Genomic DNA, 24023 nt, shown 5'->3' with positions numbered 1-24023 from the left:
ACCACCTACCGCCCTCCCATAGCTGATGAATCAATACTCATCCACGTTGAACACCACTTGGAAGAAGCACTAAGAGTAGCAAGGGTACAGAATGTACTCTGGGTGGGGGACTTCAATGTCCATCACCAAGAGTGGCTCCATAGCACCACTACTAACTGAGCGGGCCGAGTCTTGAAGGACATAGTTGCCAGTCTGGGCCTTCGACAGGTGGAGAGAGAACCAACACGAGGGAAAAACCTACTTGATCTCATCCTCACCAATCCACATGTCGCAGATGCATCTGTCCATGACAGTATTGGTAGCAGTGGCCACCGCACAGTCATTGTGGAGACGAAGTCCTGTCTACACACTGAGGACACCCTCCATCGTATTGTGTGGCACTACTATTGTGCTAAATGGCATAGATTCAGAACAGATCTAGAAGCTCAAAACTGGGCATCCATGAGGCGCTGTGGGACATTAGCAGCAACAGAATTGTATTTCACCACAATCTGTAACCTCATGGACCGGCATATCCCTCACTCTACCATTCCCATCAAGCCAGGGGACCAACCCTGGTTCAATAAGGAGTGTAGAAGAGCATGCCAGGAGCAGCACCAGGCATACCTAAAAATTAGGTGCCAACCTGGGGAAGCTGCAACACATGACTACATGCATGCTAAAAAGCAGAAGCAGCATTTGATTGACAGGGCTAAGCGATCCCACAATCAACAGATCAGAACAAAGCTCTGCAGTCCTGCCACATCCAGTCATGAATGGTGGTGGACCATTAAACAACTAATGGGAGGAGGAGGCTCCATGAATATCACCATCTTCAGCCAGAAGTGGCGAGTGGATGATCCATATCAGCCTACTCCTGAGGTCCCCACTATCACAGAAGCCAGTCTTCAGCCAATTCGATTCACTCCACGTGATATCAAGAAACAGCCGAGCGTACTGGATACAGCAAAGGCTATGGGCCCCAACAACATCCCGGCTATTGTGCTGAAGACTTATGTTCCAGAACTAGCCGCGTCTCTAGCCAAGCTGTTCCAGTACAGCTACAACACTGGCATCTATCCGACAATGTGGAAAACTACCCAGGTATGATCTGTCTACAAAAAGCAGGACAAATCCAACCAGGCCAATTACCGCCCCATCAGTCTACTCTCAATCATCAGCCAAGTGATGGAAGGTGTCATCGAAAGTGCTATCAAGCAGCACTTGCTCCCCAATAACCTGCTCACTGATGCCCAGTTTGGGTTCCGCCAAGACAACTCGGCTCCCGACCTCATTACAGCCTTGGTCCAAACATGAACAAAGGAGCTGAATTCCAGGGGTGAGGTGAGAGTGATTGCCCTTGGCATCAAGGCAGCATTTGACCGAGTGTGGCATCAAGGAGCCCTAGTAAAACTGAAGTCAATGGGAATCAGGGGGAATACTCTCCACTGGCTGGAGTCATACTGAGCACAAAGGAAGATGGTTGTGGTGGTTGAAAGTCAATCATCACAGCCCCAGGACATTACTTCAGAAGTTCCTCAGGGCAGTGTCCTAGGCCCAACCATCTTCAGCTGCTTCATCAATGACCTTCCCTCCAACATAAGTTCAGAAATGGGGATGTTCGCTGATGACGGCACAGTGTTCAGTGCCATTCACAACTCCTCAGATAATGAAGCTGTCCATGTCCGCATGCAACAAGACCTAGACGACATTCAGGCTTGGGCTGATCTGTGGCACGAATGTTACCTGCCACTTAAGTGCCAGGCAATGACTATCTCCAACAAGCGAGAGTCTCACCACCTCCCCTTGACATTCAATGGCATTACCATCGCCGAACCCCCCATCAACAACCTAGTGATCATCATTGACCAGAAACTTAACTGGACCAGCCACATAAATACTGTGACAACAAGAGCAGGTCAGAGGCTAGGTTTCTGCAGTGAATATCTCACCTCCTGACTCCCCAAAGCCTTTCCACCATCTACAGGGCACAAGTAAGGAGTGTGATGGAATACTCTCCACTTGCCTGGATGAGTGCAGCTCCAACAACATTGAAGAAGCTCGATACCATCCAGGACAAATCAGCCCGCTTGATTGGCACCCCATCCCTACCTTACAATTCACTCCCTCCACCACCAGCGTACAGTGGCTGCAATGTGTACCATCTACAAGATGCACTGCAGCAACTCACCAAGGCTTCTTCGGCAGCATCACCCAAACCCACGACTTCTTCCACCTAGAAGGACAAGGGCAGCAGGCGCATGGGAACACCAGCACCTTCAAGTTCCCCTCCAAGTCACACACCATCCTGCCTTGGAAGTATATCGCCAATCTTTCATCATCTCTGGGTCAAAATCCTGGAACTTCCTCCCTAACAGCACTGTAGGAGTACGTTCACCACACGGACTGCAGCGGTTCAAGAAGGCGGCTCACCACCACCTTCTCAAGGGCAATTAGGGATGGACAATAAATGCTGGCCTTGCCAGCGACGCCCACATCCCACAAACGAAATGAAAAAAAAGACAGCCACATATCCACCAGATGTGTAATAGAGCAAACAATAGGTGTGCTGAAGATGGGCTTCAGATGCCTTGACAGATCTGGAGGAGTCCTTCAGTACACACCAGCCAGGATCTCCAGAATCATTGTCGTTTGTTGCGTGCTGTACAACATAGCACGCAGCAAAGATTGGAGCTGTAGGAGGAGCAAGGCGCAGACCGCACAACCTCTTCGGAGGAGGAAGAGGTGGAAGATGAGGAGGAGGAGGTGGTGATGGCACCAGCAGCGGTGCACATTGCTGACTGGGATGGCCGCATGGCCAGATTTACTTAACTTGCTCCAATGCACCCTTATGGCTGTCACATGCTGTACCAAGTTCCTTCCCCCAACAACACCATAAAGCATCCCTACAATGTCCAAGTCATTCCTCTCACCCAACCCCCCAGTGCTGAAGGTTAAGTAATGTCTCACCAGTCACTCCAAGTGGCAAAGCCATTTCAAAGGTAGCAGGCAAAAATGGACAAGACCGGAAAGTGGTGCAAATAAATACATTTATCTGTGTCATCAAAATAACAAACTTAACACTAACATTTCTTCATACACCCATGTGCATACGTTTGTCCATCTACTTTTGTGTCTTTTTTTCTTTTCCAAGTGTTTTTACATGGTGCAACCCCTGTGGCTTCAGCAGAGGTAGAGGCAGGCTGCTCACATCCCTGCTGCGACTGGTCAGACATTTTTGGCAGACATCCTCTGGGTTTTGGAGCCTGTGATGGCCCCGCCAAAGACTGCTCCTCCTGCAACTGTGAAGGGGCAGACTCGGCCATCAAGATCCAGGGAGGCATGTGGGGCTCTGACTGAGGGGGAGGAAACGGGGGAGAAGTGGGAGCACTTTGAGAAAAGCCCCCACTTCCATGTCCCCTCTCACCATCATCCCTCCCATTGGCCACCCGCACTTCGCTGCTAGCAAGGAGCTGGAGAACACCTTACTGCACATTAGTGGGGCGATGAAGGCACATCCCTCCTGGAGAGGAGGTCTATGAGCGTCTGCCATCTGTTGCCCACAGCTAGCATGTGCTCATGTGAGTGGTACATGTGCTGCTCCATGCAGGTGGCCATCCTGTCCATGGAACAGCACATCAATGCCATCGCCTGCGACATGGTGTCGCTCATGTTGGAGATGGACTCCTCCATTCCCTGCACATTTGCAGAGATCGCGGCTGTAAAAGTTGCCAGAGCCTCATGGAATTGTTGCTGCCCCTCCGAGATCACCCTCTTTCTCGATGGCCCCCGAGGTCCAGAATCTGCATGCAGCTCAGGTGTCCTGCGCCCTCCAGCGAGGAGTCTCCACTGCTGTCTCTGTCTCCACCATCTACTCTTGCTCACTTGTAAAGTGTGAGACACCAGGTGACAACACTACTCTCTCTCGCACAGGACCCACCGAGGTGTGTGTATCTGCACCGGTGCTGGGTGCGCTTGGGTCTGCTGACGGTGCACCCTCAGAGGCTGGAGGCTCCTCGGAGGAGTCATCTTCCTCCTGCAGGGGGGGGACACTTGATGGACCTGTGGGAGAGTAAAGAGATGAATTAGAAGTATAATAGTAAGAATGGGTAACGTTACCATTATGCACATGATGACATTTCACTGGCTGCTGACATCAGTCACCATATGCGTGACTGCTGTATGCCATGTTGCTGTATGAGATGTAATTCTGTCACCAGGTTGCTGGGATGTTCCCTGTCTCTCATTGCCAGCAGCTCTGCAACTCTCAATATTTCCAGGGCCTCCTGCTCTGATGGAGTCAGTTGCATGAATACTGGAGGGCCACCTCTGGTTCTCTGCCTCGCTGTGTGTTCTGGGCTCTCTTCTCCTGCAAGGAGGGAAAGAGGAGAACTTTGAGTGAGAGATGGAATGAGAGTAAGGAATGGAAGGGCTACATCTGTAGAGGGTGACTATGAGGGAGTGGCGTGACAATGCCAAATGGCCTCCTTCTGTGGTGTTACTTGCTATGATTGCATTATGATGGTGAGTATCAGTGGAGGTAAGTCAGATGGGGATGTGAGTATGCACATGGAAAGAGAGGGATGGGTGGACCTGCAAGGTATGTTGGTGTGAGGAATGATGTGCAGGAGTAGGCTTGAGAAGGCAAAGTGATGTGGATCTGGTGGCCGGCACGTCAGGATGAAGGTGAGTGTGGCATTGCACTCACCTTTCCTGGCCTGATGAGATCATTGAATAGTTTCCTGCACTGGATCCAGGTCCTCCTGACCACATCCCTGCTGCTGACCTCCTCTGTAATCTCCAGCCAGGCCCTTTTGAGGTCTTTGGGCGGTCTCTTGCACCTATCTGCAGGGAACACGACCTCACTGCCTCCACCAGAGTGTGCAGGGATCAGTAAACTTGGCTGCAGCCCTTTATCTATGAGCAACCATCATTGATAGTTTGGAACAGTACTCAGACCTTTCTATTTCAGCTTCCACACTCTTCTAGCATCCTTCAAATGAGTTGTGTGCAAGGCTGCTTTAAATATCAGCGCTGGAAACGAGTCATCAATGATGTCATCAGACCCGCTCCATTTAATTGGGCCAGGTAATGTGCTTTAAGTGGGGCCATTGAGTTAGTCGTCCTGAAGAACGTGTTGAGCAGAACATCATGTTCCCGACCCACTACGCAGCGTGCACACACCCAACTCCAGGTAAAAATTCCAGCCAATGTTTATGTTAAAAACACCAATAACGTACCATGTCACCTATTTCTCAGCACCAATCTTGCTGGCCTGTTTGCATTGGATCGTCTGTCTGCAGTAGCATGGCATCCAAGACAAACAGCAGAAATAGTTGAAATATTTGCCTTTCTCAAAATAAAAAGTTAAAACATGGGAAAAACACCAAAATTGGCGAACCTCAATGAGCTAAAAATAAAGACAAATCCAGGAAAAATAAATACGCAAAATCACAAAGACAGATTGTTGGTGGCACCAAGGACATAGAATCATAGAAAGTTACAGCACAGAAGGAGGCCATTTCGGCCCATCGTGTCCGCGCCGGCCAACAAAGAGCTATCCAGCCTAATCCCACTTCCCAGCTCTTGGTCTGTAGCCCTGCAGGTTACAGCATCCCAAGTGCACATCAAAGTACTTTTTAAATGTGGTTAGGGTTTCTGCCTCTACCACCCTTTCAGGCAGAGAGTTCCAGACCCCCAGTTATGTTATTGGACTAGTAATCCAGAGAACACAAGCTTAAATCCCACCACAACAGTCTGAGAAATTGAATTCAGTTTAAAAGATCTGTAAATAAAAAGCTGGGTTCAGTAAAACATGACCATGAAGCTGTTGGATTGTTGTAAAAACAATCTTACTGGTTCACTAATGTCCTTTAGGGAAGGAACCCTGCCGTCCTTACCTGGTCTGGCCTGCATGTGACTCCAGTCTCACATCAAATTGATTGTCTCTTAACTAGCATGCCTAACAAGCTACTCAGCAGGGTAGGGCAATAAATGCCAGTCAACATCCCGAGAATGAATTAAAAACATCTTAAATTCTGAGTAATACAATTCCGATTCCTGGATAGCCAACAGACTACAATTTTGAAGTTCGTGGATGATATAAAACTTGGCAACATAGTAAATAGTGAACGGGATAGTAGCAGACTTGACAGACATACTTAGACAGACTGCTGAAATGGGCAGACACATGGCAGATGCAACTTAATGCAGATAAGTGTGAAGTGATACACTTTGGAAGAAACAACATGGAGAGGCAGTATAATCTAAATGGTACTATTTTGAGGGGGGTGCAAGAGCAGAGGGACATGAGGATATGAGGATATTCGCAAATCCTTGAAGGTGGTAGGCCAAGTTGATAGGGCAGTTAAGAAAGCGTATGGGATACAGGAAACTCTTTTTTATCCGGCACCGACGTAGTGCCGGTTCATCAAAAATTCCGGATAACCGAGAGCTATAGTAAAAGATACGGAGAGTTGAGAGCTCCGTATAAAGCAACAAACGCTGTTGCTTAGCAACAGGTGCAGGACAATGGCCACAAATTCCAAGCGTCTCTGTAGCTTAGCAATAGCTGCAGCCACACCCGATTGCACAGCAACAGATCGAGGAAGGCAAGTAATATGAAGTAAAACTTACCTGAACCTACTCCTGAATTTTGCCGGTTAACCGAGATTTCCGGTTATTTAGGTGCCGGTAAAATCGAGAGTTTCCTGTACTTGGCTTTGTAAATAGAGGCATTGAATACAAAAACAAGGAAGTTATGCTAAACCTTTACAAATCACTGGTTAGGCTTCAGCTGGAGTATTGTGTACAATTCTGGGCACTGCACTTCAGGGAGAATGTCAAGGCCTTGGAGAGGATACAGAGGAGGTTTACCAGGATGATACCAGAGATGAGGGAATTGAGTTATGTGGAGAGATTCGAGAAGCTAGGATTGTTCTCCTTAGAGCAGAGAAGGTTAAGGGGAGACCCAGTTCAAAATGATGAGGGGTTTTGATAGAGCAAGTAGGGAGAGGTCATAATTGGCAAAAGAAAGAGGGAAAATGAGGAGAAATTTCTTCACACAGCTGGTTGTTAAGATCTGGAACGCATTACCTGAAAGGGTGGTTTTAGCAGATTCCGTAACAATTTCAAAAGGCAATTGGACATGTCCTTGAAGAGGACTAATTTGCAGTTACAGGGAAAAAGTTGGGGTGGGGAACTAAATTGGACAGCTCCTTCAAAGAGCCAGCATAGGCACAACGGACTGAATCGCCTCCTTCTGTGCTGTACAACAACAACTTGTACTTATATGGCACCTTCAACATAGTAAAACGTCCCAAGGTGCTTAATTGGAGTGTTATAAGACAAAGATTTGACATAAGAAATTAGGGCAGGTGACCAAAAGCTTGGTCAAAGAGGTAGGTTTTAAGGAGCGTCTTAAAGGAGGAAAGAGAGGTAGCGAGGCGGAGAGGTTTACGGAGGGAGTTCCAAAGCTTAGGGCCTAGGCAACAGAAGGCACGACCACCGATGGTTGAGTGATTATAATCAGGGATGCTCACGAGGACAGAATTTGAGGAGCGCAGATATCTCAGAGGGGTTGTGGGGCTGAAAGTGATTACAGAGATAGGGAGGGGGTGAGGCCATGGAGAGATTTGAAAACAAGGATGAGAATTTTGAAATCGAAGTGTTGCTTAACTGGGTGCCAATGGAGGTCAGCGAGCACAGGGGTGATGGGCAAACAGAGCCTGTTAGATTATAACACAGCATACAGGAGAGGGGAAAAAAATTCAACACAAAATTAAGAGAGCATGCCTGAACAGTATGGCTACTAATGTTGTTCGCAGCGGATTTGTTGGGACAGTTTTCTGGGTGCCTACATTTTCTGCTCCATGCTGCTAATTTGTGTGGAAAACAATCATATTGAACGTCGATGAAGAACTGTTTCAACAAAGTGGCCAAAAATGGTGTCAATTGCTACCACATGCTTGTCGTCATCTCTGCTCAGTGTGCTAAGTAGCCGAGCATTGAATTTCATGGTACATTTATGAAGTGTGAACCCTATTTCTTTTGCCTAGTAAAATGTTGTAAAAAAATAAGAGGGTTCGGTCACAGCAGAGAATACTTTTCATTCAGGGAGTGACTTTAACAAACGCAATCATTTTTGGACACACAACAAAAACACATTCGTTTTCGCTCTTGAACGATAGTTCAGTAACTATGATTGCTGACGCATTGCTGAGGGTCTATGAAATACCTGGATGTGTAGAACCCGTTAAGTCACAGCTTCCACCGAGACTATAATTTGTCTGTTAAAGCACTCCAAGTGTCACAACTGTACTTTCTAGTCACAAGTAAACTATTTGAACCATTTACCACCGGAGGAATTATGCTTAATGATGTGCATCAAGTACAAGAATGTAGGATCAGAGATCCACAAATAGATCAGTGGGTAAATGTACCATACAGTGTGGTACTGAGCCACACAGATCATGAATGTCCCAGGTGTACATCGCAGGTTGTGCTGGGTTGGTGGATCTCAACCAAGGTCTATGCCAGGTCAACGGATCTCAACCAGGGTAGTCTGTGCTGAGTCAGCAGACCTCAACCAGGATGGTCAGTGCAGTCAGCGGATCTCAACCAGGATGGTCAGTGCAGTCAGCGGATCTCAACCAGGATGGTCAGTGCAGTCAGCGGATCTCAACCAGGATGGTCAGTGCAGTCAGCGGATCTCAACCAGGATGGTGGTGGGGCACTATATTTAGCCTCAGTATCTCCAGTCTAGGAAGGAGGGAAGAAGAAAAGTCAGCCAGGGCTCCCGCTTCTTTTGGAAAGGATGCGGATGCAGAGTGAAAACAGGATTGCACTTGGCTGTGATGACAGTCCAGAACTGAACAGGCCACAATTGTCACGGTCATGGCCACTTGGGCAGGGAACTGGAGGGCTTAGGGAACCAGACCAACATGAAATTACTGCCTTCAGGAGAGTCAGAAGGGGATAACATTCAGGGTTGTGGTAAAAGAATGTGCGACTGGGGATGTTATCTACTATACACTTGTAATTGAAAATATATTGAGGAAGCAAGTCATGCTGAACACAATCTTACCATAGTAGCCCATGTTTAACTGTCAGCTTTGATTAGTTGGTAGCAATCTTGCCGGTGTTACAAGGTTGCGAGTTTCAAGCTCCACTCCAGGATTAAGTGTATAATCTGGGCTGAGACTGTGGTGTAGAGCAGCATTGTCGGAAGCGCTGACCTTCTGATATGGTGTTAAACCCGAGGCCCTAACTGGTTCCATTGGTTCAGATGATGTTAAAAGTGCCTGCCACTATTCAATAAAGAGCAGGGAATTCTCTCAGTGTCCTGGCTAAGATTCCTCTCTGAACCAATAGTGTGTTTCTGATAATTCAAGGACATTTTTTGCACTAGAAAAATTAGAATTAGTAAATAATTTGAATTGAGCAATGTAAATAACACAGCATTAGTGCAAAAGAGATTTTAAATCATCAGAACATTCAATTGAAGTGACCTTTAATTAAATGTGGACAGTACAATCAAAAAAAAGAGTCATTCATCTCAGTGTTGTGTTAATGGAATCTTGCTGTGTGCAATATGGCTTCCATGTTTGCCTATGTAGCAACAATCGCTACACTTCACTGTAATGTGCAACAGTTTGAGGGGTTTCTGAGATGTGAAATTAAGTTTTTTCGCCCATATAATCCTGCAGCATGTGGTACTGTAATGTTCAAATTAAAAACATTTCATCAATCCATCAATCATATAAGTGGAAAGACAAGAGAAGATAAATCCAAAGTTGTCAGTAAACCATTTCTCCTCCCCCTCTCCTAAAGGCAGTGACTCCATTTGGGTACAGTTCTGGGACACCTCAGCCCAATACCATTCTTTATGCATGGGCTAGGCTTAAAAAGAGGGTGTCGCAAAGCTTCTCGACAATAGGGCAATCACTGCAGAGCCTAATCATACTGTTACTCATACTCCACATACAGAGTTCCAACAGGGGGGAGTAGACTGGTGATTGTTCACCCTCTATAGTTTAGGATTGCCGAGGCTGATTGTAACATGTGACATGCTGCATATAACATGCTCATCAGCTATTTCAGGACAGACCAGAGGTTGAATCTGGGACTTTCCTTGTTTTTATGTCAATGTACCACATCATGTTGTTCACAGAACCACCCAACTATCAGGAGGGTTCCCTTGCAAACCATTTAAGTTACCAGCAGGCAGAAGATTAAGTCACTATCTGTGGTATCAGGAAACTCATAGAGCCCCATGTCATTAAATTGGTCATTTAGTCCATTTAAAAAATCATCCAGCCAGGTCCCCGTGATCCCATCTCCTATTCCTGAAGAGGGCTACAACACATCTGCATAAAGATCTATTTACAGACATTCAGTAGTAATTTTGAAGTTCTTTAGAAAAAGTCAAAACCAGTGGACCCAAGGTTAGTTCTGCTCTCCTTACTGTTCGAAGGTCCATCTTCATTTCTAATGCTGCAATACAATTGCCAAGATCAATTCCTAGAAACCACTGTCCGCTTGCTATCAGCAGCCTGGTGACACTTCACTCCACCTTAACCTCTCCCCAGGGGAGGGCGTTTGTTCCTGTTAAAATCAGAGCATGTTCCTATTGTAAAGATCTTTGAGGGGGTAATAATTTGACCCAATTCAAAAGGTACACACCAAGATTAAAATGATAAAGCTTGAAGACACTGCCGTTCACTGCTCATCTCTAGTGAAGTAGCACTCAAGCGTCACTTTCCACTTCATCTATGTTGCAACTTGATTTCAGAACCAATTCCAAAAGGACGTGTCATTTTGACACACAACTGTTTAAGAAAGAAAGAAAGATAGATTTGCATTTCTATAGCGCCTTTCACGGCCACCGGACGTCCCAAAGCGTTTTACAGTCAATTAAGTATTTTTGAAGTGTAGTCACTATTGTAATGTGGGCAATGTGGCAGCCAATTTGCGCACAGCAAGCTCCCACAAACAGCAATGTGATAATGACCAGATAATGGCCCAGAAATTCGGGTCGGGGGCTTCCCGCGGGTGCAAGCCTCCGACCTGCATTTACCTAGCGCGCCGGCCGTTGTGCTGTGGGCCCCCGTGGGATTGCGATCCTGGGCCTGCTCCAACTGCCGGCGCGCAGTGCTTGCGTATCCCAGGGGCGCAGTTAGTTCGAAGCGTCCCCTGGGATCACGTGGGCCATGGAGAGCCAATGGTAGCAGGGAATCTGTATTCATAGATTTGACAGGAAGAGCTGTCAAATCTATAAATACAATTCAGCCCCAAAACATAACTAAAACTTCAAATTATTTTAAAAATGTGATTTAAAAAAAAATTACGATAAATTACATAATAACTTTTAAACAATAACTTAAATTTTTGAAAAAATTAATTACAGTTTCTAACGGGGCTAAAAATAAACTTACCTTTCTTTAACGTATTTAAAAATAATAAACCTGTGGAAAAAATGTTTTAATTTTACTTAATTCACCACTTACCTTAATAAAAGCAGGCCTTGTGACTGCTTTTTACAAGCGTAGCTCCTGGAGACTTACCCTCCCGGAGAAACCTGCAAAAAAAACGGAAGTTCCAAGCGCACGCGCTGCCTCTCTGGCGCACGCGTTCGACCTGTGAACCCCTTCCTTTAAGGGAACGGAAGTTCCGGTTTCCCGCGCATGCGCAGTGCATGCACGAAACCGGCACTTTCGTTGGGCCTACGCATGAGTACCCAGCGCGTACTCACCCGTGGGGACCCGAAGTTCTGGCCCTATATAAATTTGTTTTAGTGATGTTGGTTGAAGGATAAATATTGGGCCCAGGACACCGGGGAGAACTGCCCTGTGCTTCCTCAAAATATTGGGTGTGGGATCTTTTACGTCCACCTGAGCGCGCAGACAGGGCCTCGGTTTAGCGTCTCAGCTGAAAGACGGCGCAATACAAGTCTGTAATACAAGATTACAAACCCCAAATTCAAATTAAAGGGTTTACAGACACTCTAGCCATAGGACACCACAACACCCCAACATTTCAGCACCACTGATTCTAAAAGAAGTTTTAAAAACCTCATAACCTTTATTGTTGGTCATGTTTGAAAAAAAATGTTACAAATGGAAGAGGTAACAATATTCAGTAATCCTCCAAATACTCCCACTTTACGGCAATGCAAAACTTCGTTTTTTTTTAACCCTTTTAAAGAGCTCTACAAACATTTATTATTTACACACTGGTTCATTGGATTAATAGTGAATAGGCTGGATTTTCACTGTGTTGTATTACTGGGATCCAAATGTTGGTATTGTTGCCTGCAATTATGCATCAAACAAAAGCAATTTTACTGGTGCACAGAGTTAAAACAAAGGATAAATCTGCAGTTTAGCAGTGAAAGTGCTCAGTTCACAACTCTATGATGACTTACTCCCGGGTCAGGTGAGGCCTGCCGTCCCTTTAGAGATGTCGAGTATAATCTGTCCTGGTCCTTTCAGCCCCCATTGGCATAAAAGGCCAGCTCATTTGCCCTCCCATGCTGGAGACATGAGGCAGCTGCACAAACCCATGGGAGCGTGAAGGAAATGAAAATTTCAAACCTCCACAAAGTGGCCTGTAATATACTTCAGCTAATAGCGGGTTTAATTAAATCCAACAACCTAGAACGTGCTAGTAATTGACCTCTTAGCTCCTCAGTTTGACTCAACACCTCGTAATTCTTCAGAGGAAATAGGCATGCACTCCTCCCATTTTACTTCTCACTTCTGGCAATAGAGTAAGCGATCTGTCCCATAGCCCTGTGATCGAGATGCTGGTGATGGGGCGAGTTACTTAAAATACAAGTTTGAATCAGGCAACACACTCCACTATTGTACTCTATTGGGGAAAAATTCGGTACCGCCCCGTTTGGGGCGCCATTATCGGCCGTGCACAAAGTTTAACGCCTGCCGCTAATTATCGCCTCCGACGGCAAACTTGGCTTTTATCACCCCTGGAGGTGATTGGAGCGCTAAATCAGGCGCTTCACACCTGTCTTAAGGCGCAAAGGCCAAGGAGCGAGGCGCTACCTCAGAGTGCTGGTGAAGCAAGGAAGGGCAAATCAAAAGGAACCTGCAAAGTGCTGCTCAGTACCCAAAACTCCTTCATGCAGCGTTGAATCTCTCCAGAAGTCTGTCTCTCTCTCACACTCTCTCTCTCTCAGAATGCGTGGTGCAAAAATGTCACCAACAAAAAAAGGCAGGAAGTGGTTGCCTTTAAATAGCGCTCCCCCAGTCCCTTTCTGACTGCAAAACGCTCCCCTCAACCTGTTGTTGCTAGCAGCAGGCGGTAAGGCAAGGGGCGCCACTCAATATCTGGTCCGGGGCGCTACCGGTGCATTGCGCACTCGACGGACATCACGATCTGCCGGCGCAGGAGATCATGACGGTAGTGTTTAGCGCCGCCGCAAAATGTCGTTAATTTTGCGAGCGGCGCAAACATCGCCGCGCCTGGGCGCTAGCTGCTTTGCGCCCCATTAGCGCCCTCTTAAAGCACTAACGGGAGGCGCAAACAACTGAATTTTTCCCCCTATGTCCCTAATTATAGAAATTAAAATATGTTACTTGTTTACAGCTTTATCAACCTGCACTCGCACTTTCAAGAATTTATGTATTTGAACCCCTAGGTCTCTGTTCATCCAGAGCCTTCAGCTTCTTTCCATTGAGTGTCTACTCCTACTACTTGTTTTTCCTCCTAAAATGCATTACCTCACACTTCTCCACATGTAATGGTGCCGCCACCTGCCTGACCATCCTGCGAACTTGTCTACATCCTCCTGAAGTATTTTATAGTCTGCCTTGCCATTTGCTTAACCCTCTATTTTTGTGACATCAACTGACTTCAATATCTTGCTCCCTATGCCCATGTCCAAATTATCTACAAACACCAAGAATAAAAGATGGACCTCACATTGACTGTTGGTGTACACCATTTCCAATCCTTCTCCATTAATCTTACTGCTTGGGCTCCTGTCCCTCAACCAGTTTCCTATCCATTCCACGACATTTCCTTTAGTACTATACACCAGAATTTTTGTAACAAGCTTTGAGAGACAGCTTATCAAACGCCGTCTGAAATTCCATATTGACTACAGCATTCCCTTTTATACAAAAATGACAGGCAGGAAAACACCAGCTGATCGATCAAGCCTTCCCCACATTCGTGATGCCTGTAGCATCATGACTAGACACCTCCTTACCCCCGCCAGATTGACCATGAAGTCACCTGGGGAAGGGGGAAAAAAACAGGCCAATAAGAGGGAAATAAAGTCTGGAAAATTCCTCTCCGACCCCCTCAGCCTATTGAAAATAGCCCAGGAGATCAAATCCAAATTAATCATTTGTTCAAAAAAAACTCTCTAGCTGGGAAATTCCTGGATGCTGCTCCAGGTTCGCTGGCGTTACTTCACTGGAAGGGCTGCAGAGACACGGTTTCCACACGTTAATGGGATTTCCGCAGTGCTTCCAATGAAGTAATACCAGTGAACTGGGAGCAACTCTGAGGAATTTACCGGCCTATGAAATTTATCAAACACAACTTGTCTTTGGCAAATCGAAGATGGGTGTCCTTGCTGACCCCACTGTATCTCTAAAGGTTCACTAATTTGATCTTGAAGAGTTTACCCATAACCAACGTCAGACTAATTTGTCTATAGCTACGCTCTCTCCTGTCTTGAATATGCAGCATGTTTGCATTATTACTTTACATTACATTGTATGTAGTCACATAGGATTTCCTGTCAAAGCTGCCTCACATATAGTTCAAAAGTTGATACTTTAATCAAATGTTATTTTTATACAAAAAGTACCAGTTAAGATATTCACCGGTCCTAATGCTATCCCTGGGTTTTAGTGCGGTCTGTCCTTGCCCATCACTGGATAGGGTTGGGGAGAGATCAGTATTTACATGTTCTGTGACTAGCCAGTCTTACAGTCAGCTTTATAAAAATTCTTCGTTTGTTGGGCGCACTCTCTCCCAAATGTGAGGGTGTGCTTTCTACTACATAGGATATACGGCACAGAAACAGGCCATTTTGCCCAACCAATCTATGCCGGCGTTTATGCTCCACTTGATGCTCCTCCCGTCTTTCCTCATCTAAATCTATCAGCGCAACCCTCTATTCCCTTCTCCCTTATAGGCTTGGCTAGCTTCCCCTTAAAAGCATCTATACTATTCACTTCAACCACTCCCTGTGGTAGCGAGTTGCACATTCTCACCACTCTTTGGGTAAAGAAGTTTCTTCTGAATTCCCTATTGGACATCTTGGTGACTATCTTATATTGATGGCCTCTAGTTTTACTCTTCCCCACAAGTGGAAACATTCTCTCTGTATCCACTCTATCAAAACCTTTCATAATTTTATAGATCTCTATTAGGTCACCCCTCAGCCTTCTCTTTGAGAGAAAAGAGACCCAGCCTGTTCATCCTTTCCCGATAGGTATACCCTCGCATTTCTGGTATCATCCTTGTAAATCTTTTCTGCACCATCTCCAGTGCCTCTATATCCTTTTTATAATATGGATTCACATGAGTGGCAGTCTTCGCTGCATTCTGGGAGTTGTCGGCCACGTGATACTGGTGCATTTTGGGGATTGTAGTTTACCACCTGACTGCTGCACCTTTTCATTCAGCGAGCTTCTATATAGTGATATAACGGTCTTGTTTTGCACACTTTGTACAAAAATAATAAATTGCAGGACAACGGAGTATTACAGTTTAAACTCTTTTAAGGAAGCATCAGGTCTGATCTGACTCACAGCAGTACAGCACCGTGTGGACAAGATGGAGTCAGGACCCCCTGGGTCTTCTAAACAATAGCAGTCCTTACAGATGCCTGCAGGCCAATGACAACTCAGCATGTGATCACGTGAATATAATAGGTATTCCTTACAGATGCCTGCGGGCCAATGGTAATTCAGTATGCAAATATTACAATAACTAGGAGAAGGAATAAATACCTCAAAGGTGTAATGTCCAAGTATAAATAATACACGGACTGCAGGAGAACAATAAAACAGGTATTTACTTGAACAGAGGGTAACTTAAGACTGAAATACAGAAGCCTGCTGTGGCTTTATAGACAGGGGTGGTCACTGCCGGTACTGCAGTATAGAATCAGTTCTTCTCTTAAAGGCACATACACAACAAAAGGGGCACGACCTCTAGCAGAAATACTGTTGGGGAGATTTTCGAAACAGAAGAAAAGTCACCTGCATGGCTCGGTTTAATGATTTTGTTCTGAATTATGTAATCTTTCACGTGATTATATTAGCATCCTTGTTTTTATGATGTCCTTTGGGTTACTGATTGAAAAAAATGAAGGTGGTTGGAAGCATTTTCAAATAATATTTTGTGTGGTACAAAAGCTTGTGTTTCTGAGGGAGGATTGATTCCAAGTATCAGAAATGCTTGTAAATTTGACCTTAGAAGTTACAGATTCAGCCAAAAGTGATTCAAAGCAAACCGACCTGTACATATCCTGTCCCTAGCTTCCAGTCAACTCTTTTTACTGTGAACATGCTGGATTTATGCTTTCCACCACATTATATGGAAGCGCGCCAGTCAGAACAGCTCAACGCGCCATCGTTGATTCATGTTCCTCTGTTGTAAACAATAGCAGTGCCCTGCTTTAGGCTGGACACACATGGCACTGCTACTGCAGCACCTCCACTGTACAAGCGTTTGTTAATCTGAACGATGCTGAAAAGACTTGTGTGTCAGTCACTTAAGCATCTGGGGGAGGGGGGGGGGTATCCTCCTGTCCTCCAACTATCCTCACACAACGTTTTCAGAAGACTGCAGAGGTCAACAATCTGCAGGGATGTGATTAGTACAGTATGCTCTGAATATTTGGACAGCTGTAGGCGATTTATATCAGTTAAGCCCACCCCATAAATAAAACCACTTCTCAACCAAAGTAAGATTTTTGGTTGAATTATTCCCATCGGGGGTGAAGGATAGCCTTGCTTAAACGGATTTGCTCTGGTAAAATAAAACCACTTTTTTTTGCCAAGCACGCCAGATCAGTTAGTGTGCAGATTAAAGCCCACTCTCTATACTGTCAGCTACAACTGCACCAGCACAGACAGAAACATCAATTTTCATTATTTCTGTGAGCAGCAAATTTGTTTTCAGAGCCGACTTGGTTTCCTGCTTTTCTAAAGGGTTTAAGACCACAAGGAAGCAAAAATTCATCTGGGGGCAAAAGCCTTAAATCAAAAATCATGAGCAGATCTCCCTTGAACAGCTAATGCCAAGTCGGAGAATACATCAGGTTTTTTTTTTAAATAAAGGCAACAACGTTATAAAAAGACAGACTTGCATTTATATAGCGCCTTTCATGACCACTGGACGTCTCAAAGCGCTTTACAGCCAACGAAGTACTTCTGGAGTGTAGTCACTGTTGTAATGTAGGAAACGTGGCAATTTGTGCACAGCAAGCTCCCACAAACAGCAATGTGATAATGACCAGATAATCTGTTTTTGTTATGTTGGTTGAGGGATAAATATTAGCCAGAACACCGGGGATAACTCCCCTGCTCTTCTTCGAAATACTGCCATGGGATCTTTTACGTCCACCTGAGAGGGCAGGCGGGGCCTCGGTTTAATGTCTCATCTGAAAGACGGCACCTCCGACAGTGCAGCACTCCACTGGAGTGTCAGCCTAGCTTTATGTGCTCAAGTCTCTGGAACGGGACTTGAACCCACAACCTTCTGACTCAGAGGCAAGTGTGCTACCCACTGAGCCACAGCTGACACGGACTGTGTATACACGATACGATCCAAGACTTAATTACATAATGAAGGGAAATGGTGACACGGGATAGCCCTTTCCCTATGGGTAGAAAGAACCCGTCTTGAAGAATGCAGCCTGCTGCTAATGCCGAGCTGTATTTACTGTGGCCTGTCCCTTTAAATCCATTAAATGGTTTCTGCTGCAGCGTCTATTTCTACCTGCAAAAAGGGGGTGGGTGGGGGGAGGGGGGTAAAGAGAGGTGGTCTAAATGGACATGTCTTGACGTTAACTGCTGCTACTGAGGGATTTTTCAATTTTTTTTTAAGTACTAAAGCAGAAACGCGAGTCAGCAGAGGGTTTCTCATGTCCTAGGTTGGCAGCTGCTTGCAAATTCCTGGCTCCTTGCACACTGGGTTATCAAGGTCAGCAGAATTCAACAGGAAATGACTGGCTTCCTTTACCTTTTTCTTTTCAATTGAAAACATTATGATAAAGATGGTTGTGTTGTGGTTTGTTGCAGTTTTCCCAAATATATACGAGCCAATCAGAAGCACGTGCAGCATATATTTTGCAGATGTGACAGAGATGCGGAGGTTGTGATAAAGAAAGAACTTGCATTTATATAGCGCCTTTCACAACCGCAGGACGTTCCAAAGCGCTTTACAGCCAATTAAGAACTTCTGAAGCGAAGCGAAGCACTCACTGTTGTATTGTGCAAGACTTTCAGGAGGGGAATAAATAAGCACAAAAAGGCCCAGTAGGTGAACAGAGTGGAAAAAAAAACTCCCATTCAGTCTCTGAATCCCCACAGAAGCTCCCATCTCGTCTTCCTCAGCCAACACAGGCCATTCCTTGATAAATCCTTGGAAGTGGGCACGGAGCTATGGGAGGAGTGAATGGTACAACTAAAGAGAACGGCAGAGAGAACTGAACAATGGGAAACAAAGGCTCAATAGAGAAAAAGTAACCAGAATCAGGAAAAAAAAGGGGACATTTTGTCAATTAAATTTTTCTTTGTTGAGGCTAAATGCAAACTGTGATTTTCTGTGGCCATTCTAGGATTCTGTACCAAATACAGTCAAACACACCCTCGGTGAAAGAACTAATTGTAGGTCAAAGGAAGAACATTGCAACCAATGATAAATAATAATACTACTACCGATACACAGCAACACCCAGTTAAGCAACAACAGCAGGGCAAGTGTCTTGACATGATGTGTGACAACCGACAACAAATCCCACAAAGGTCTACACTCGCCCCACGTGGCACAATTCACAGAGCCATTTTGCAGAGAAAGTCCTGAAGGCAGTGAATGTTCCAATTTCTGAGCACAGTTGAGCAACAGGAAACCAATTGCTCTAATGACGGGGATTCATAGAACCAGAGCAGCACAGAAGGGGGTCAGACTTCAGCCCATAGTGCCGGCTCTTTGAAAGAGCTGTCCAATTAGTTCCACTCCCCTGCTCTTTCCCCACAGCCCTGCAAATATTTTCCTTTTCAAGTATCTATCCACTATATATCCAATTCCCTTTTGAAAGTTACTATTGAATCTGCTTCCACCCATCACCTGTTCAGGCAATGCATTCCAGATCATCATAACTCACTGGGTAAAAACAATTCTCCTCATCTCCCCCTTTGGTTCTTTTTGAGAAAAGAAGAAAGTGAGATGGTGGCGATTATATTCAAATACTTAAGACTTGGACATTCAACTGACTGAAAATTGCTCTTCAGAGCCAATGAAATATCAAGCCTGTCTAGAACTTAGTGGAAAGTAGGTGGAAGACGACAGACAAAAATTAAATTAGTTTCAAAGTTAGAAACGGGTATTCTGGTATCAAAGCTACTCCTGAAACACAAACAGCCGATATTAATACAACAGCAAAATACTGTGGATGCTGAAAATCTGAAATAAAAACAGAAAATGCTGGAAATACTCAGCAGGTCAGGCAGCATCTGTGGAGAGAGAAACAGAGTTAACGTTTCAGGTCGATGACCCTTCGTCAGAACTGGAAAAAGTTGGAGATGTAACAGGTTTTTAAGTAAGTGTAGGGGCAGGGAAAGGGGGGAGGAAAGAACAAAAGGGAAGGTCTGTGATAGGATGGAAGGCAGGAGAGATTGAGACAAAAGGGATGATGGTGCAAGGCAAAAGGAGATGGTAATGGGACAAGTCTAGAGTCATCTTTTGTTTCTTAAGTATTTCCAACGTTTTCTGTTTTTATTCGAGATGATATTAATGTAGGATTACTGTTTGTTCCAGCAACACAGTGAAGGCGGGCTGGAATCTTGAGCAACGGGATGGCCCAGGGAGATGGTCATTTCCATCGACCTGCCAGCAGTCTATGGGTTAATGAGCACGTTTTTAAAAAAAAACACACCCCTTCTGCATTACATGGAAGATTAATCTCGAGATGTCTACACGGAAACAGATGTGGAGAGCTGTTATACCAGATTCCCAGACCAGAACCACAAAAAGTCAATAGGAAACCGCTACACATTCAAAGAGTTCGGCAAACTCTGCTACAACCCGCAAGAACTCAAGTGACAAGTAGAGACTTCGCATTCAGTCAATGAAAACCACATGAGGTAAAATTTCTCTTTTAGTTAAGAAAACCACACTGTTTCCCCCCAGTTCATGTCCCACTAACAAAATCACATCCTTGGAAATTCCACATTTCTAAGCTGCCATGTTCCTGTGAATGGGTCATTAGTTATGGGAAAGACAACTATTGTGTAAAAAGAGAAATGTGACCCACCCCAACCCTTGCCCCGTATACCAACACGTGCTTTGATTGTTCTACAAAATAAAGATGGACGGAATGGGATCCAAGGGCAGCAATATTTAAAGATGTAACATTTGTTCCAACAAACTTGTGCCAGGGCTACAGCCACAAGCATTAGTGACAGCATACCCACAGAAATGAACACAGTTAGTGGGAGCACCCTTATCGATCAAATCTTTTACCAAGATACAGAATATGCTCTTCCTTCAAAAAAACAATATCGACAAAGCTCCCCAGATTGCTCAACAAGCATATTTGGTGTGTAGTTGAGACTTGCAGGTCCCAGTTTCGATTGCGAGTGTGGTGTGCGACATGAATTAGTCATTCATGAAAGAAAGACTTATGAAATAATACTGAGCAGCCTACGGGTGGCGCTGTCCAGGGAGAGTATAAATACTCAGGCACGGGCCCGGGCCCAGCTTGCGCAGGACATTCTTAACAGGAACTAGTGAAGGGCACAACTAGACCTCCATGTTGTAAAACAGTTGATTAAAGCTTTGTTTAACGCTTAGACCAAGTGCCTCGCAGTTTTCTTACATCAGTGTGGCTGTGCAAAAAATCAAGTCAGAATGGCACTCACTCCTGATCAGTATCCAGTGACTCCTGCTCCAAGAACAGACCCAGATCAAGCACAGTTATGATGCTCCACCTGTTAACACTCATCAAGAGTCATCATGCTTGCCAACCCTCCAGGCTTGCAAGGATTAACAGATTAATCTCCTGAACAAACCTGGGAAAATATCATAGGGGCACTAAAGCGTTTTCCCCCTCCCCCCCTTCCATTTTCTTCGAACACCTTCATTTATTAGTTATAAAAATATTGGAGACAGGGTGGATGAAACTTCCAGGAATTTGTCCGGCATTGCCAACCCGAAGGGTCACACGAGAAAGGGCCACTTGGGTAAGATGGTGATGAACCAATCAGCATCAGTGGTACCATACCACAGGAAAGAGTCAACATTCCCAGAAAAACTGACGCAAAAATATTAATTGTGATTTCACAGATTATTTCCCATGAAATGATGGTCCCTCTCCCATTGAAATAAAAAATGAACCCAACATCTATAGACATTTCAACACTACAGAACTGTTAGACTCCTGACTACATTCAGCTTCTTACCTGGATTAACCACGCGGTTATATATTACTGGAACAGTCCAATAAATACAATTACTCCCATAGTTAAGATTTTTTTTTTTTTTTTAAAACAGGATTGGCTGATCATGCTGAATTCTTCACTTAGATGATTCAGCTCAAAATCAGAAGCTGACCGTGGTCAGAGCTCAACGCTGCAGGTCGATTCCTGAACGTGTCCAAAGTCATTTCACTTCAGTTGCCCGGTTTCAAAATGCAATCCGGTGTAGAAATGGGTCAGTCAATTGTCTCGTCCTTGACGTTTAGCACAAAGTGCGGATGTCAACAGCAGTGGGAAAACATGCACTTCGCGAATTTCGCAATGGAATGGGACATAACAATGGTGCATCGACATGAAATAAGGTGCAATCAAGGTAATTTTGACACATCCTGGAGGAGCGGGGAGACAGCGCCGCCTGGCGGACTGGTCCGATACAAGCGGCCACTGAGGTGCCTCCTCTCTCGATAATAGTGCAAGGGTACCGGAGCAAAGCAGGTCATGGTTTAATTCAGCCTACACAAAATACATTGTACAAAGTATTTGACATTACTTGAATATGGCATTAAAATAATTCAATGCAAATTAAAATACACCAGAAGCAATCGTTTGGGTTTTAATAAAGATTACTTCCCCTTGTGCTAAAGTTTTAAAATGCCCTGCTTCTATTAGATGTGCAACATTAATATTGCAGCCCGATGCTCTCTTTAACGTGAAATTAACGCTTGCAACGGGACTTTCAACCATCACCTCTTAGCAAAGACTCCCAAATGGTTTTCCAGGAAATTGAAAGAGACAAGAGTGTCAGCTCCTTACCTGTGAACGAGGTCCCGGAGCCCAGCTCTGTCTCGTCCCCATAACTCGGTCCACAGCGGGACAGGCGGAGACAGGCTGACAAAAGAGCCAGCTCAAAGATCCTCCAGTCCATAATTTCTGATCTGCCTGTCAGCGCGGTCAGTCAATTAAATAAAACAAGAAAATTAACCAAAAACAAATCACCGAAAGCTGCTCAGAAATCTACCAGTTGACTCTTCCATGCTGCGAGGAGTCAGGAGAATTTTGACTGGGACTCGGGATGTGCAGAGAGAGAGAGAGATGCTCCCAGCGTCTGCCAGGCAGGAGCGGTCCTCACTGACTCGAGGCAAGCTCGGCTCTCCCCGCAGCCTCTGCTGCATTAGCCACAGGCTCCAATCTGCAGCCAACCAGCATTCATGTCTAATCAAACCCCCCGCCCGGCTTTAATCCCTGGGAGTGAGGGCAGCACCTCCCAGATTGTGCTGCAGTTCAGTCTACAAGTTCAGGTCCAACTGATTGGGTGCACTAGTACTATATCGTCGGTGTGGGAGGTTAGAATATCTCTCTGCTCCTCCTACTGCACCCCTCCCCATCCCATACAATTGAATGTAAAATTGAAATAGCAAAAGTCAAGAGATCATCAGTGGGACGTGTCAACTGAATGAGAGAGATTGCAGATCCATTCTACACTAGCTTAATTTTAAAGCACTCAAGTTAGATTTCTAACCCAAGTAATAGCCAGCATTTTCTGTTGTTATTTCGGATTTCCAGCATCTGCAGTATTTTGCTATCGTAATGGGGTAACTGGTGAGACTTTAGCAGTTTCTAGACTGCGCTGTTGCAACCAAGTGTTGCTGATCTTCCAGCTTGTTCCTGTCTTTGGTTTCACACTGGAGTAAATAGGCTGCACTGTGTTATTGTGTGGTTGATCTTGTATTACTATTATTACAGTGGGGACAGGTAGCCTGTTTTATTGACAAGTCGACTGCCAAATCAGAGATTTTGGAAAGCCTCAGAGGAATAGCCCTCCCACTGGCCGGGTGGACAGAGGAAAGAGGCAAAGAGGTGCATGGGTGGTCAGTTAGCGAGCCTGGTCTGGATAGGAAGCCTGGCCCAGCGTGGAAAAACTCCCTTACCTCAAACCAAAAGCTGGTCAGGCTCAAAAGGCTGACAGGGAAAGAATTAAATGAGCCCTTAATAGGAATAGGGTAGCCAACTCCTGGAGTTTGATCGCATGACATTCTGACGGGGGGGGGGGGAGGGGAAGAAGGAAGGGGGGCAAGAAGGAGGAAGGGGAGTAAGAAGAAGGAAGGGGGGGAGAAGAAGGAAGGGGGAAGAAGAAGGAAGGGGGGGAGGAAGGAAGAAGGGGGGGAAGAAGGAAGAAGGGGGAAGGGGGAAAGAAGGAGGGGGAAAGAAGGAGGAAGGGGAAAGAAGGAGGGGGGAAGAAGGAGGGGGAGAGGGGGAGAAGGAGGGAGAGGGGAAGGGGGGAGAAGGAGGGGGGAAGGGGGGAGAAGGAGGGGGGAAGGGGGGGGAGGAGGGGGGAAAGGGGGGGGAGGAGGGGGGAAAGGG

At 45.5% G+C, this 24023-nt stretch overlaps 1 protein-coding gene across 1 annotated transcript in view; it reads right to left on the bottom strand.

The window, feature by feature from the left end:
* Positions 1–22897, bottom strand: part of LOC147101826 (uncharacterized) — a 320645-nt gene extending 297748 nt beyond the window's left edge. The window contains exon 1 of the mRNA XM_085965804.1: positions 22476–22897. Coding sequence (XP_085821930.1) covers positions 22476–22587 — 112 coding nt within the window. The 5' untranslated portion in view covers positions 22588–22897. The remainder of the gene's footprint in view (positions 1–22475) is intronic.
* Between the last annotated feature and the right edge of the window lie 1126 nt (positions 22898–24023).

The sequence above is a fragment of the Somniosus microcephalus genome, chromosome 23, assembly GCF_052327205.1.
Source record: "Somniosus microcephalus isolate GS21.2 chromosome 23, FLI_Smic_1.0, whole genome shotgun sequence".
In the NCBI taxonomy this organism is placed as follows: domain Eukaryota; kingdom Metazoa; phylum Chordata; class Chondrichthyes; order Squaliformes; family Somniosidae; genus Somniosus; species Somniosus microcephalus.
The sequence above is the reverse complement of the archived record's forward strand: the minus strand, read 5'-3'. Positions and strand labels throughout refer to the sequence as shown.